We start from the raw sequence: 14,903 nt of genomic DNA, 5'->3' as shown, positions 1-14,903 counted from the left end.
TGCATTAATTGTAAGGAAATAATACAACCTGGTCCCCTGACCATGACTTTCTCAGGGAACGCTATCTGATCTCAGGACTGTACAAATTCTGGAGTGACAACATCTCTGCATCAGCTACATTTTATAGAAACATAGAAAATAGGTGCAGGAGTTGCCATTCGCCCCATTGGGCAGCATCGCCTTTCAATTTCTGGCTGAAAAGGTTTTTCCTCATATCAGTCCTAAATGGCCTACCCCTTATTCTTAAACTGTGACCTCTGGTTCTGGATTCTCCCAACATGGGGAACATTTTTCCTACATCTAGCCTGTCAGACCCCTTAAGTATTTTATATGTTTCTATAAGATATCCTATCATCCTTCTAAATTCCAGTGAATATAAGTCCAGTCGACCCTTTATATAAGCCCAGTCGACCCATTGAAGTCAACCTGCTTCCATTCATATGGTATGACACACATTTGATCTATTATATGTGGTTTAATAATATGTTGATTGTATGTTTAGCTTAGGCAGAATTGTTGGATGATTTCAATGCATATTGTTTTGGGCCTTCTGCAAGCTTTGTTTACAGTACAATAAATAATAAGACTAAATGTTTAATCTGTTTCGTGGATCTTGCATTTTCAAATCAAATGATATGCAGAGAAAGAGACATCATTAAGATATATTTTCTCTCTATCTTTTGTTCTATAGTAAACGTTAAACCAGGCATGGAAATCGCTATCAAAATATGGAGGGGACCGGGGGACAGGGGGGACACAATTTCTTGGCGGCCGCGCGCGCATGCGCACACTCACACACACACGCGAGGTAGTATCTTTGCTTTGGAGGCTCAATCCAGCGCTAAATGCAGCTCAACTCTGCCTGTCTCGCCGGGTTAATCTACAGCCCTGCCTGGACTGATGGGACACCAGCGCTGTTTCTCCCCGCTTGCTGTAAACCTGGGCCATATTTCCCTTAAGTCCAGGCAGGGCTGCAGGTTAATCCGGCGGGACAGGCAGAGTTGAGCTGGGTTTTGCGCTGCTTCTCTGCGCTGGCTGGGGGCACCGCGCCCGTCTGACTCCCGACGTCTCTGGCCACCCCTGGGCGTGGGGGAGGGGGGGCACTCGGGTGGGGACGGGACAGCGCCGGAGACTGGGATCGATCCTGGCTGCGGATGAGGCGCAGGTCTGTACCAAGAGTGTTTTGGCACGTCTCCCTCCTCCAATCATCGCGCTGAATTCTCATGTCCCGCCCGCATTGCTTGCTGACCGACGTCCCTCTCATCCAATCGGCGCCCTTGATCAGCAGTCCCACCCCCACTGTCTCGCGGAAAGCGGAGATTTCACCGGATTTTAAAATCCAGATTACAAAAAATGGGGGGGACTGTCCCCCAACTCTCAAAACGGGGGTACGTGTCCCACCTGCCCCCCCCCGGGATTTCCACCCCTGGTTAAAACAAAGAAGTGTTGGAATAGATTTACTGTTTAGTTTACTTTATTATTATCATGTATACCGTGGCAGTGAAAAACATTTGCGTGCTATCCAGTGAAAGAAGACTATACATGATTACAATCAAGCTGCCCATAGTGTACAGATAAAGGATAAAGGGTATAACATTTAGTGCAAAGTAAAGTCCGATCAAAGATAGTTCATTGGGGTAGCTAGAAGGTCAGGACTGCAGTCTAGCTGAGAAGACTTTTCAGTTGCCTAATGACAGCTGGGAAGAAACTGTCCCTGAATTTGGAGGTATGAGTTTTGAAACGTCTGTACCTCTTGCCTGGTGGGAGAGAGTTCAAGTTCAAGTTCAAGTTCAAGTGAGTTTATTGTCATGTGTCCCTGTATAGGACAATGAAATTCTTGCTTTGCTTAAGCACACAGAAAATAGTAAGGCATTTACTACAGTACAGATAAATGTGTCGATATACCATGATATAAATATATACACACATGAATAAATAAACTGCAAATAAAGTGCAAATAACAGAAAGTGGTTGTTAATAATCAGAGTTTTGTCCGAGCCAGGTTTAATAGCCTGATGGCTGAGGGGAAGTAGCTATTCCTGAACCTGGTTGTTGCAGTCTTCAGGCTCCTGTACCTTCTACCTGAAGGTAGCAGGGAGATGAGTGTGTGGCCAGGGTGGTGTGGGTCTTTGATGATACTGCCAGCCTTTTTGAGGCAGCGACTGCGATAAATCCCCTCGATGGAAGGAAGGTCAGAGCCGATGATGGACTGGGCAGTGTTTACTACTTTTTGTAGTCTTTTCCTCTCCAGGGCGCTCAAATTGCCGAACCAAGCCACGATGCAACCGGTCAGCATGCTCTCGACTGTGCACCTGTAGAAGTTAGAGAGAGTCTTCCTTGACAATCCGACTCTCCGTAATCTTCTCAGGAAGTAGAGGCGCTGATGTGCTTTTTTGATGATTGCATTAGTGTTCTCGGACCAGGAAAGATCTTCAGAGATGTGCACGCCCAGGAATTTGAAGCTCTTGACCCTTTCAACCATCGACCCGTTGATATAAATGGGGCTGTGGGTCCCCCTCCTACTCCTTCCAAAGTCCACAATCAGTTCCTTGATTTTGCTGGTGTTGAGGGCCAGGTTATTGCGCTGGCACCATATGGACAGTTGCTCGATCTCTCTTCTATATTCTGACTCATCCCCATCAGTGATACGCCCCACGATGGTGGTGTCATCAGCGAACTTGATGATGGAGTTCGCACTGTGGTTCGCTACGCAGTCATGGGTATAGAGTGAGTACAGCAGGGGGCTGAGCACGCAGCCTTGAGGTGCTCCCGTGCTGATTGTTATCGAGGCTGACACATTTCCACCAATACGAACAGACTGTGGTCTGTGGACGAGGAAGTCGAGGATCCAGTTGCAGAGGGATGCGCAGAGACCCAGTTCTGCGAGTTTGGTAACCAGTTTGGAGGGGATGATTGTGTTAAATGCTGAGCTGTAATCAATGAATAACAGCCTGACATATGAGTTTTTGTTGTTCAAGTGGTCCAGTGCGGAGTGGAGGGCTAGCGAGATCGCATCCACCGTTGATCTGTTGTGGCGGTACGCAAACTGCAGTGGGTCCAGGTTTTTGTCGAGGTAGGAGTTGATTTGCTCCATAATCAACCTCTCAAAGCACTTCATCACCACCGGCGTTAGTGCCACTGGTCGATAGTCATTGAGGCACGTCACCTTACTCTTCTTGGGCACCGGTATAATTGATGCCCTTTTAAAGCAGGTCGGGACCTCAGACCTCAGAAGTGAGAGGTTGAAAATGTCCGTAAAAACTCCCGCCAGTTGGTCCGCACAGGTTTTTAGAACACGACCGGGTATACCATCAGGACCAGGTGTTTTTCGTGGGTTCACCCCTCTGAAGGATTTCCTGACATCGGCCTCTGTGACTGAGACTGAAATGCCATCACAGCGAATGGGGAATCGGGAAGGCACATCAGTATTCTCCCTGTCAAAGCGTGCGTAAAACGCATTGAGCTCATCAGGGAGTGATGTTACACCGATATTCGAGCTGCCTCCTGGTTTCGCCTTGTAGGAGGTGATTGCATTAAGGCCCTGCCACAGCTGCCGAACATCTGTCTCATCCTCCAGCTTGGAGCAGAAGTCCCTTTTGGCCTTTTTGATGGCCTTACCAATGTCGTATCTGGTCTTCATGTAGGCCACTGTATCGTTGGAGGTGAATGCCCTGTGTCTGGACTTTAGAAGAGTGCGGATCTCAAAGTTCATCCAAGGTTTCTGATTGGGAAACACTCGGTTGGGAGAGACTGGTCGTTGATTGTGCTGGTGGCCTTGCCAAGGCAGTGGGAAGTGTAGATGGAATCAATGAAAGGGAGGTTGGTTTATGTGACCGTCTGGGCATCCTGTAAGTATGTTTATGAATGAAGGTAACTGACACTGCATGCATACCTGACCATTTTGCAAAATGGAGTGGGACTCAAAAATTGTTTTAAAGACAAAATTTACATAGTTATGGCTACACATCATTAAGAACTACACATAGTTTCTGTATCTGGGTGTTCTGATAGGTCCACTTTGTACTAAATATGTACTAGTAGTCTATTATCTGACCATTTGGAAATTCTGGTAGTTTTGCATCTGGGTCACCAGGTATATTTGCCATTCTCCTTTATGACATGCCGGGGCCCGAGTGCCTGCAATCCCTTCTGACTTGCTGGGGCCCTAGTTCCTATCCACCTTCCCAGAGCAACAGTCCTGCATTCCTTTTGGACTCGCTGGAGCCCCATTTCCACATTCACTTCCAATTTCTTGGGGCCCAGGATCTTGCCCACCCTTTCAATTCTCTGGAGCTCTGTGCCCTGGACTTTCTTTGAACTTTAATTGTCCTGTTTTCCATGCTCCCCTTAAACTTACTAGATTCACTGGGAACTTTATTATGACATGTAACATTTCAAAAGTATGAATTACGAAATGTTGGGTTAACAATAGATATAATATCCAATGTCTGGAGAATCTCCTGGTCCGGTGCCACCAAGGGCTCAAGCAGGCCAAATAATCTGAGTTTTACTGTGGTAGTAAAGTATTTGCTTGTTGCTTGTTATACTTTCTGAATTTGTGAGATTGTTTAAATGTGGCCTCTTGAGTTCCTGGCAGAGTCGATATCCAGTCTGATTGAAATATATTTTGCCTCTATGTCTGTTGGAAGGGGAGTGTGCTTTGCTGTAATTATATTTATCTTGGAGGGGACAGTAATCATTGTTGCCAATGCTCATTGGGCAGATCTGACAGCCATTGCCTTTGATCTGATATTTCTTTGTTTTCTGTGGCTACAGAGAACAGCTGAAGGTGGGAATAGTTAGAACATCTAACTATTGGTGGGTAGACTTCATTGATTGTGTTATGCTCAGTGCTTTACCTCTAACAGGCTCTTCAAAAGCAAAACTCGCATGAAGTGGTTTTGGTCAGAGAGTTAAAAAGAGAAATGAAGTTAGTGCAGCAGGAAAGTGATGCTAAGGTAAAAGGATAGCTGTGATTTTATTTAACCATATAACCATATAACAATTACAGCACGGAAACAGGCCATCTCGGCCCTACAAGTCCACGCCGAACAATTTTTTTTTTTCCCTTAGTCCCACCTGCCTGCACTCATACCATAACCCTCCATTCCCTTCTCATCCATATGCCTATCCAATTTATTCTTAAATGATACCAACGAACCTGCCGCCACCACTTCCACTGGAAGCTCATTCCACACCGCTACCACTCTCTGAGTAAAGAAGTTCCCCCTCATGTTACCCCTAAACTTCTGTCCCTTAATTCTGAAGTCATGTCCTCTGGTTTGAATCTTCCCTATTCTCAAAGGGAAAAGCTTGATCACATCAACTCTGTCTATCCCTCTCATCATTTTAAAGACCTCTATCAAGTCCCCCCTTAACCTTCTGCGCTCCAGAGAATAAAGACCTAACTTATTCAACCTATCTCTGTAACTTAGTTGTTGAAACCCAGGCAACATTCTAGTAAATCTCCTCTGTACTCTCTCTATTTTGTTGACATCCTTCCTATAATTGGGCGACCAATTTAATGGCAGAGTAAACTCAAGAGATTAAATGGTTCACTCCTACTCTGTTTCATTTGTACCAATTGCATAAGTAGGTGTCAATATTCTATGAAGTCAATTTGGCTGAATAATTTTCACTCATGAGATCATGTGATAGGATCAGAATTAGTCATTGAGCCCATCAAGTCCACTCTTTCAATCAACCATGGCTGATCTATCTCTCCCTCCTAACCCCATTCTCATGCCTTCTCCCCATAACCTCTGACACCCGTACTAATCAAGAATCTATCTCTGCCTTAAATATATCCACTGACGGCCTCCACAGCCATCTGTGGCAAAGAATTCCACTCACACTTTGTCCTACTCTATTATTAGCATTTGTATATACCTTGGCTCTTTCAATAGTTGATTATTTTATTCTCCGGATTGTCACTGAATGGGTATCATTATCTTTCTCTTAGACAAGCTCAATGGTCATGAAAGATATGTTGGGAGATGATTGCTGAGGCTGATGTGGGGTCCGCAGACCCTACCATAGACGGGGCAGGAGTGTGTGATGGTTGGGTGGTTTGTGAGATGCTCTGCTAGTTCTGCCTTTTATATTGGGCTTCTGTGTGCCCACAATGCATGTTTCTCAAGGTAGTCAGTAGAATGATCGTGGACCAGGAGTTCCCTTTTATTCATTTTGAGGTTTTGGGAACACTCTTGATTCCTTTCCTCTGTTGACATAGTGATCTCTTACTGCGATAATGATCAGAGTAGTGTCTTGATTGGGAGTCTCCTTCCTGACAAAGCAGATTGATGATTATGAATAGACAATGCTCCTAGACAGGAGGACCAGCCCAATTGAGTTATTTATGTAGGGCCCCAATCCATCCTCACTGAACTTTGTCAGAGGTATTAATATTTTGTGAAGTCGAGCATCCATCTAGCTGAACTCCATATTTCCACTCGCACTTTGTCCTACTCTATTATTATCATTTGATATATAGAAAGATAGACATAGAAACATAGAAAATAAGTGCAGGAGTAGGCCATTCGGTCCTTCGAGCCTGCGCCACCATTCAATATGATCATGGCTGATCATCCAACTCAGTATCCCGTACCTGCATTCTCTCCATACCCCCTGATCCCCTTAGCCACAAGGGCCACATCTAACTCCATCTTAAATATAGCCAATTAACTGGCCTCAACTACCTTCTGTGGCAGAGTATTCCAGAGATTCACCACTCTCATTGTGAAAAATGTTTTTCTCATCTCGGTTCTAAAAGACTTCCCCCTTATCCTTAAACTGTGACCCCTTGTTCTGGACTTCCCCAACATCGGGAACAGGTTCAGAACAAGGGGTCACAGTTTAAGTCTTAGCACTTTCATTAGTTTGATTGTTTTTATTCTCCAGAATTTCTAATTTTCTCTCTTGACTTAGTCAAGATATTTGATAACTCCCCTGTTAAAGATTTGATTTGTCGTTGTTGAACAACTTCCATTGTCACGTATCCTCTCAACGGGGCTAAGATCTGTGCACTTTAGCTGTCATCAGCCGCTGAACTGACGTAAAAGATGCTTTTTGTGACAATTTGATAAATTATGCTCGGGAGTATAAGTGCTTGCGTAAGGGCAAGCTTAGACTCCATTGCTGTACATAAGCCTGCAAAGCTGCAAAGCCTGACAATAACAATCTATCACCCAACCGATACTAAAAATTGAATAGTCTCATTGGATTTTGAAGAGCTAAAAGACTGTTATCTTTTCCCAAGCTACAGTTCTGACAGTTTTTATATCCATAAAATTATATCCATAAAAACAGCATCTCTGCTGAATAGTACCCTTTCATCCTCTTTGACAACTTGCTAAAAATGTCCATTGACAGTTAGCAGATTTGAACGCTAGTCAAGACCAAATGTGAGACTCTCATTTTAAGTGTAGTCTACTGGCGTACAGACTACCAAGTCTTTTATCACTGGAACATTCAAGTGTCATCTCTCTATATTTAGTTCCACACACATTTGTAATTTTGGCATGGATCATTGTTTCTTTAATGGGGGAAAAAAACAAAAATGGAGAATGGTGAAAGCACTCAGCTTTTGTAAAGACAGCACAAAGCAAGAAAAGTTAACAATTTACAGTGCAAACACTTCACCAGAACTTATGAGGGGTTACTTAGCAATGTCCACAGCTGATGACTGACCTATTGCATTTGCAATATTACCAGTTTTTGCTTCAGATTTACATCACTACCAATTTTAGCTGAAGCAGCTATTTGAAATAATAGCGGAAAATGGTAATTAGCTTTTTTGTTTAGTTTAGAGATACAGCGTGGAAATAGGGCCTTCCGCCCATCGAGTTTGAACCGACCAGGTATCCCCGCACACTAACACACTAGGGGCAATTTATATTTATATCAAGCCAATTAACCTACAAACCTCTATGTCTTTGGAGTGTGGGAGGAAACCGATGATCACGATAAAAACCCATGCAGGTCACGGGGAGACTTAAACAGCCACCGCAGCGGTGTGTGAGAATCCCCAGGGCACACAGCATAAGCGAAGACCCACAGCCATCAGTTCAATGTCCGGGCCAAACACACGCTCCTTCACCGTGATGTGACCAGAGTTGTACCGATTCGCTGTCACTCTCTCTGCAGTCCTTGTCTACCCGAACAGTTAGAAAGCCATCCACACTTGCACTAGACTCCAGGATGTCCTCATGGAGCCGTGTCCCCGCAAACACCGAGATCACTGTACTCATGGCACTCCCTCCGAGTCCACACCAGTGCAGGCAGCATGTCCATCTTGTTTTTTCGGTAACTTCACATTCCCCACTGTGATGGAAGGCAGATAACGTATACCTCCTTTCCTCCTTTACTCCCGTGGTCGGGGCAATTAAAACTTCCACAGTCGGGGCGATCGAAGCTCCTGCAGTCGGGGCGATTGAAGCTCCCGCAGTCGGCAATCGAAGCTGCCGCAGTCGGTGATCGAAGCTCCTGCGATCGGGGCGGTCGAAGGTCCTGCGGTTGGGGCTCCCGAGGTCGATACCTAACAAAGGGACCACCAGCCCCACGATGTTAAAGACGGAGATACGATGAAAAAGTCGCATCTCCGTCGAGGAAAGAGATAAAAAAGGTTTCCCCCAAATCCCCCCCCCCCCCCCCCCCCCCCCCACTCCCACATAATACGAAAACTAAAGGTACACTAAAAACATACAAGTAAAGACAGATCAAAACAGCAGAAGAAGAAAAAAGACGAGACAGGCTGTTGGCGCGGCTGCCATCTACAGCGCCAGCCAGCGCTTTTTGTAATTTGATGTTTTTATATCAGGTTTACAGCAGCTGCATGTTTTTACTTTTTGAAACACTTAGAAAGTCACGATACTATAAGAATGGAGGTTGGGGAGTAGTTTGGTTGGATAGGATCGAAGGAATAGGAGGTTGAGCCCATGGATAAAATGTGAGTGGAGGTTTGGAGATAAAGGAAAGACGCCAGTGAAAGATGGAGCTACAGAGCTAAATAATGATGGATGCCTCAGAGGGGAGTTGTTTTTGGCAGTCAAGTGCAAGAGAGGAATGTTTCAGAGGTTTGGTTAGTGGACTGAGGTGACTGTGGGAAAATAGGGGGAAATGAATGGAGAAGACGTTGAGGGACTGGGAAGTTGGAGGCCACAGAAGGCTTGGTCAAGGAAATTTTACTAAGTGTGGTGAGTGAGTTTATATAGTTGGCCATGTTTCGGAATGATGAGTACAGCCAAATGAGAATTGAGGAAGTAATGAGAACCCTGATGAAGATTGAAGATGATCAATAAGAATAAGGAGTCATGTGGGAGTCATTTAGGGCATGAGGTGAGAATGCAGATCTCAGCAAGCAACTTGAGATGTGGCTTGCAGAGACAGGAAGCATAGTGGGACATCTTATTCTACTTAAGACACTAGACTTATTTAAAGAATAGATATTGTCAAGGAGATACAAGTGGAATGAAAGGGGAGAAAATATGAGAGAATTGGGGATGATTTAGTGAGAGGATTTGTACTGTTAGGAACATTAGGTTGTCTGGGGCCTATGGTGAATTGCTTAGCAATGTGGGAAAGTCAGTGAAGGGAAAGGAATTCATGCCCATGTGTAATGTCCAACAAAAGCATGATGTTGTAATCTTCCATAACAGGGATGTGACTGGCATATACCCTTTTATCCAGCAGCCATTGAAAGGAACTTTTATGTGTAGGAAGGAACTGCAGATGCTGGTTTAAACCAAAGATAGACACAAAAAGTTGGAGTAACTCAGCGGGATAGGCAGTGTCTCAGGAGAAAAGGACTAGGTGACGTTTCGGGTCGAGACTCTTCTTCAGACTCAAACTCCAGCTTCCTGTGTCTATCTTCGAAAGGAGATTCAAGTTTTTTTTTTAATACAAATAATTGTATTTTCTATTGTTTCTCAATGTTGTTCAATCATTCTTGCCCAACTTTGTCAAGAGAAGTTCATGTTCTTTTTTTACTGTTGATTGAATAGATTGTACTTAATTCATCTTTGTGCAGTTTTTAATTCTTGATTCTGAACCACTTATACGGTCACATTGTTTTTATAGGGTTGAATGTTTGATTGTTGCCAATGATGCAACAGTGAAAGGGGGATCATATTATCCGATCACAGTGAAGAAACACGTTCGAGCACAAGAGATTGCAAAACAGAATCATCTACCCTGTATTTACTTAGGTAACATTTCAGTCCATATGCATTTATTTATTATTTATTTTGAACTACATGTTGCATGGTTAATATCAATTTGAATATTTTATAATTTTACATTTGAGAGATGAAATTTTGTGTGATCAACAATACACTGTTTGAGGACATAACAAAGAGAGTAGATAATGGGAATGCAGTAGATGTAATTTTAATTTTCAAAGAGCCTTCATTAATAGAGGCCCAAAAGATTCCCAAAAAGTTAATCTGTAAGTCGAATCGGTAGTAAAGAAAGCAAACTCAAAGCTAGCATTTATTTCAAGAGGACTTGTATACAAAAAACAGTGATATCATGTTGAATCTCAATAAGGCGCTGGTCAGGCCGCATTTGGAATATTGTGAGCAATTTTGGGCACCACATCTGAGGAAGGATGTGCTGGCTCTGGAGAGGGTCCAGAGGAGGTTTAGAAGAATGATCCCAGGAATGAGTAACCTATGATGAGCATTTGTCGGCACTGGGCCTGTACTCACTGGAGTTTAGAAGAACGAGGGGTACCCCATGGAAACATACAGAATAATGAAAAGCTTGGCTAGAGTGGATGTGTTGAGGATATTTCCATTAGTGGGAGAGTCTAGAACTAGAGGTCACAGCCTCAGAATTAAATGATGTTCTTTAATGAAGGAGATGAGGATAAATTTAATTAGTCAGAGGGTGGTGAATCTGTGTAATTCTTTGTCACAGAAGGCTGTGTAGGTCGTCAGTGGATATTTTGAAGGCAGAGATAGATAGATAGATTTGATTAGTGCGGGTGTCAGAGGTTATGGGGAGAAGGCAGGAGAATGGGATTAGGAGTGAGAGATAGATCAACTGCGATTGAATGACGGAGTAGACTTGATGGGCCGAATGGCCTAATTCTACCCTTATTCCTTACGACCTAATGACCGCATAGTAGAGTAATGAATAATGTCAGAGAATACAGAGTCTAGGCTAAAATAAATGAATGGATTGCGAAGTGGCCTGAGGACAGAAAGCATAGAGTGGAGTGGAACCATTTGCAATGGAAGGAAATGAGTGATGGTGTTCCAGTAGGGTCAGTGTTGGGATCACTGCTGTTCACCAGTTATCTTCATGATTTTGGGCGGTAGAGTGGCTGCTTCACAGTGTCAGATACCCGGATCCTGTCCACTTTGATAGGAAGATCAGGAAGCTCACAATTACTTAGAAATTATGAGGGAAGTGTTGAGGAATCTTAACACTTTGTAGTATAAATAGACCAACCGCTAAATATTGTACTGCAGGTCAGCAAAGCTCTTCTAAAACAAACACATGGGTTTAGTTCTTAAATGGAGGAACTGAAGACTGAAAATATCATACAAAGCTTGAATTAAACTTTGGTCAGGCAACGCTGAAGATGTGAGACAATTTTAGTTGCCAAATTATAATGACAGAGGATCACGGGATGATGCCATAGATTTGATGATTTATGGATGAACGAGGGTGATTCTTCTCTTGAAGCTGAGGGGTGACCTATTATTAGAGGTCTTTAAACGTTTGAAATGTTTTGACAGAGTAGTTGCAGAGAAAATGTTTCCATTGCAGCCATTAAACTCGAAGGATCAATACAAAATCCAAGGTGGAATTCAGATGAACTTTCTTTATAGAGTAATAGAGTCATACAGCATGGAAACATGCCGACCAACATGCCCCTTCTAAAAAAAAATGGTGGAGAGTGGAGATACATTTGGAGAGACCCAGGACAACCCTATGAGCAATAAGAGGCTCTGCAGATAGATTTAAATGAGAAAAACATGGGAAGGAATTTGAGGAACTACAAATATAACCTATGCGCTGTAATTCCTTTATTAATCCTATATAATCTTTGAAATTACTGGCCACATTTATCCTCTTACATTAAATGAAAAGCAAAATTAGTCCAGATGCTGCAAATTTGAAATAAAAATGTGCTTGAAACATTCAACAGGTCTGGCAGCATCCGTGGAAAGAAAAAAATGAGGTAATATTTTGTGTCCAAGGTCCTTTGTCAAACATACATTGTTGTTTCTTAATTTATGCAGATTATATGTAAATTTGTTGAAAAATTATTTTCAACCTCTACACTGTCTTTATCAATCTAAAGTCATTTACATGGCTAGGACTGGTTTGGAGGGATATGGCCCAAACGCAGGCAGGTGGGACTAGTGTAGATGGGACATGTTGGCCGGTGTGGGCAAGTTGGGCCGAAGGGCCTGTTTCCATGCTGTATGACTCTATGACTATTATTTCTGCCAAATATCTGATGCATTTGTAAAAATTGTGACTGATAATGAACCTTTCATTACATAGTCGAATATTCTGCATTACAGTAAATGTTGTATTTAAAGCTGAGTATAATAGGGGAGGAATGTACTATGTTCAGAGTTGTTTAAAATCTTTTGTCTATTTATATGGCTTCAATTCAGTTGACTCTGGTGGTGCAAACCTCCCGCGACAAGCAGATGTATTTCCCGATCGGGAACATTTTGGACGTATCTTTTATAATCAGGCCATTATGTCTTCAATGGGAATTGCTCAGGTAAAATGAATAATATAAAATGTTGTTTCTATTTAGTTGGTATCTTAAACTATCTGACGTACGAAATAGGCCATTTGTCACATCGTAGCCACTCAAGATTGTGATTGATTTCCTACTTCAGTTCACCTTTCCTGTACTAACTGCACATCCCTTGAATTCCTTAGTATCTAAAACCTCTTGACAAGTATTTAAACATTTTGAAATAAGAAAAAAAAATCACTAGCTTTATGAGGGAGATTTGTTTATTCCACTAATAATAATTCTCCTACGATAATTTATTGTTTGGTTACATGATATTTTAATTGGATGAGATCAATACATTTTCATGTGCACTATTAACTAATGTTGAAGGATTGAAATATGCTAAGTAGCCAGAATCTCCTTCAGTGTAAAAAGGGGAATAAAACAAATAGAAATAGCCTTCTGTTACAACAAAGTTTGTGAGCTTGAATCACAGTTATCTAGGTTGTCAGCTGGTGTCCTTGCATTAAAATATTAATGTATTTTCACATGAATGAGGAAAATTGGAAATGGAAAATGCCAACCAAATTATAAAATTTTTGGAGCCAATAAAACGCATTAGAGATAAGTGATAATATTGGATGAGAATAGTTAATAATGTCATAAAACAGTTATAAATATTGGGGAAGAGGTTAGAAATTATATGATTATTTCTGTTTCTAGATTGCTGTGGTCATGGGTTCATGTACGGCAGGTGGTGCATATGTACCTGCCATGGCTGATGAAAGTATTATTGTGAAGAATCAAGGAACAATTTTCTTAGGAGGCCCGCCTCTGGTATGTATAACATCTAAATGTTAAGAATTGTGTGTGGTGTTGGCTGAAAAATTCGATGAAGTTCCACATTTCATAACAGTTTCTTATGAATGCCATAGCCTTGTCATGTTCCAGGATCAGTCTTGCGCAGCTTATGCTCCTGTGTAGCTTATGCTCCTGTGTATCATAGTTTCTGATTGTATTTCTAATATTCTCGACAACTATGTAAAAACAAAATTTAAAAAGGCAATATTTACCAGCATCTTGATTAAAAAAGAGAGTCAATCTGTACTTGACAGGGGTCGGGGTTGAGGGGGAGGGGGGGGGGGGGGGGGGGGGGGGTTAATGTGAGGGAATCACCACGAACTAGAAAGTCAGTGGATATTTTTAAGGCAGAGATAGACAAATTCTTGATTAGAACCGGTGTCAAGGGTTATGGGGAGAAGGAAGGAAAATGGGATTAGGAGGCAGAAATCAGCCATGTTTAAATGGCGGAGTAAACTCGATGGGCAAATGGCCTAATGCTACTCCTATAACTTGTGAACTTGTGAAACTCAACTGGACCAGCCACACACACACACACGTTTGATTAAAAAAGCAGGTAAGAAGCTAACTTTCCTGCAACTAGCGATTCATTTCCAGACACCTGAAACTTTTCCACATCCACAAGGTATATCAGGAATGCAATGGGATACCCTCCACGTCTTGGTAACTGCAGTACCAACAGCATTCAAGAATAGACACAAAATGCTGGAGTAACTCAGCGGGACAGGCAGCATCTCTGGAGAGAAGGAATGGTTGACGTTCAAGAAGCTCCATATCATCCAGAACAAAGCAGTCCACTTGTTTGCAACTGAGTTTCCAGCCGAAACCTTCATTCCCTTCACTGCTGGCTCATTGTGCCGTAACAAGTACCATGTACAAAATGGACTGCAGTAACTCAGTAGCTGCATCTCTCAGAACTGCAACCCCTATCAGCAAGGAGGACAGGAACGTCACTGCATGTTTCTCTCCAGGCTGCCCACTGTTATGAATGGGAACTGTATTGCTGTTCCTTCATCTTCGCTGTGACTCTAGAACTTTATCCAAATTCAGTGTTGGGAATATCTTCACTAAAAGGATTACAGATTGAGAAAGATGATTTACCACCTTTTCAAGGGTGATTAGGGATGGGCAATCAATGCTTCCCAGAGATCTCCATCTTCTGAAATTTAAAAAATCTTGAAATTTATTTTAAGATCTCGTCCTTAATTTGCCCTTAATTTCGCCTTGGAAAATATCAGATAGCTAACGATTCTGAATCTGCTAATTATACATTTCAGAAATAATTTCTCTGAAGTTGCTTCATTTAATGATAATCTCTGATCATGGATACTTA

The 14,903-nt window shown here is 42.5% G+C and overlaps 1 protein-coding gene across 1 annotated transcript in view; it reads left to right on the top strand.

Annotated features, from left to right (window-relative positions):
- Window positions 1-14,903, top strand: part of mccc2 (methylcrotonyl-CoA carboxylase subunit 2) — a 73,307-nt gene that overhangs the window by 15,629 nt on the left and 42,775 nt on the right. Inside the window, exons 5-7 of the mRNA XM_033018703.1 lie at window positions 10,078-10,205; window positions 12,636-12,748; window positions 13,433-13,546. Coding sequence (XP_032874594.1) covers window positions 10,078-10,205; window positions 12,636-12,748; window positions 13,433-13,546 — 355 coding nt within the window. The remainder of the gene's footprint in view (window positions 1-10,077; window positions 10,206-12,635; window positions 12,749-13,432; window positions 13,547-14,903) is intronic.

This window comes from Amblyraja radiata, chromosome 3, assembly GCF_010909765.2.
Source record: "Amblyraja radiata isolate CabotCenter1 chromosome 3, sAmbRad1.1.pri, whole genome shotgun sequence".
In the NCBI taxonomy this organism is placed as follows: Eukaryota; Metazoa; Chordata; class Chondrichthyes; order Rajiformes; family Rajidae; genus Amblyraja; species Amblyraja radiata.
The sequence above is the reverse complement of the archived record's forward strand: the minus strand, read 5'-3'. Positions and strand labels throughout refer to the sequence as shown.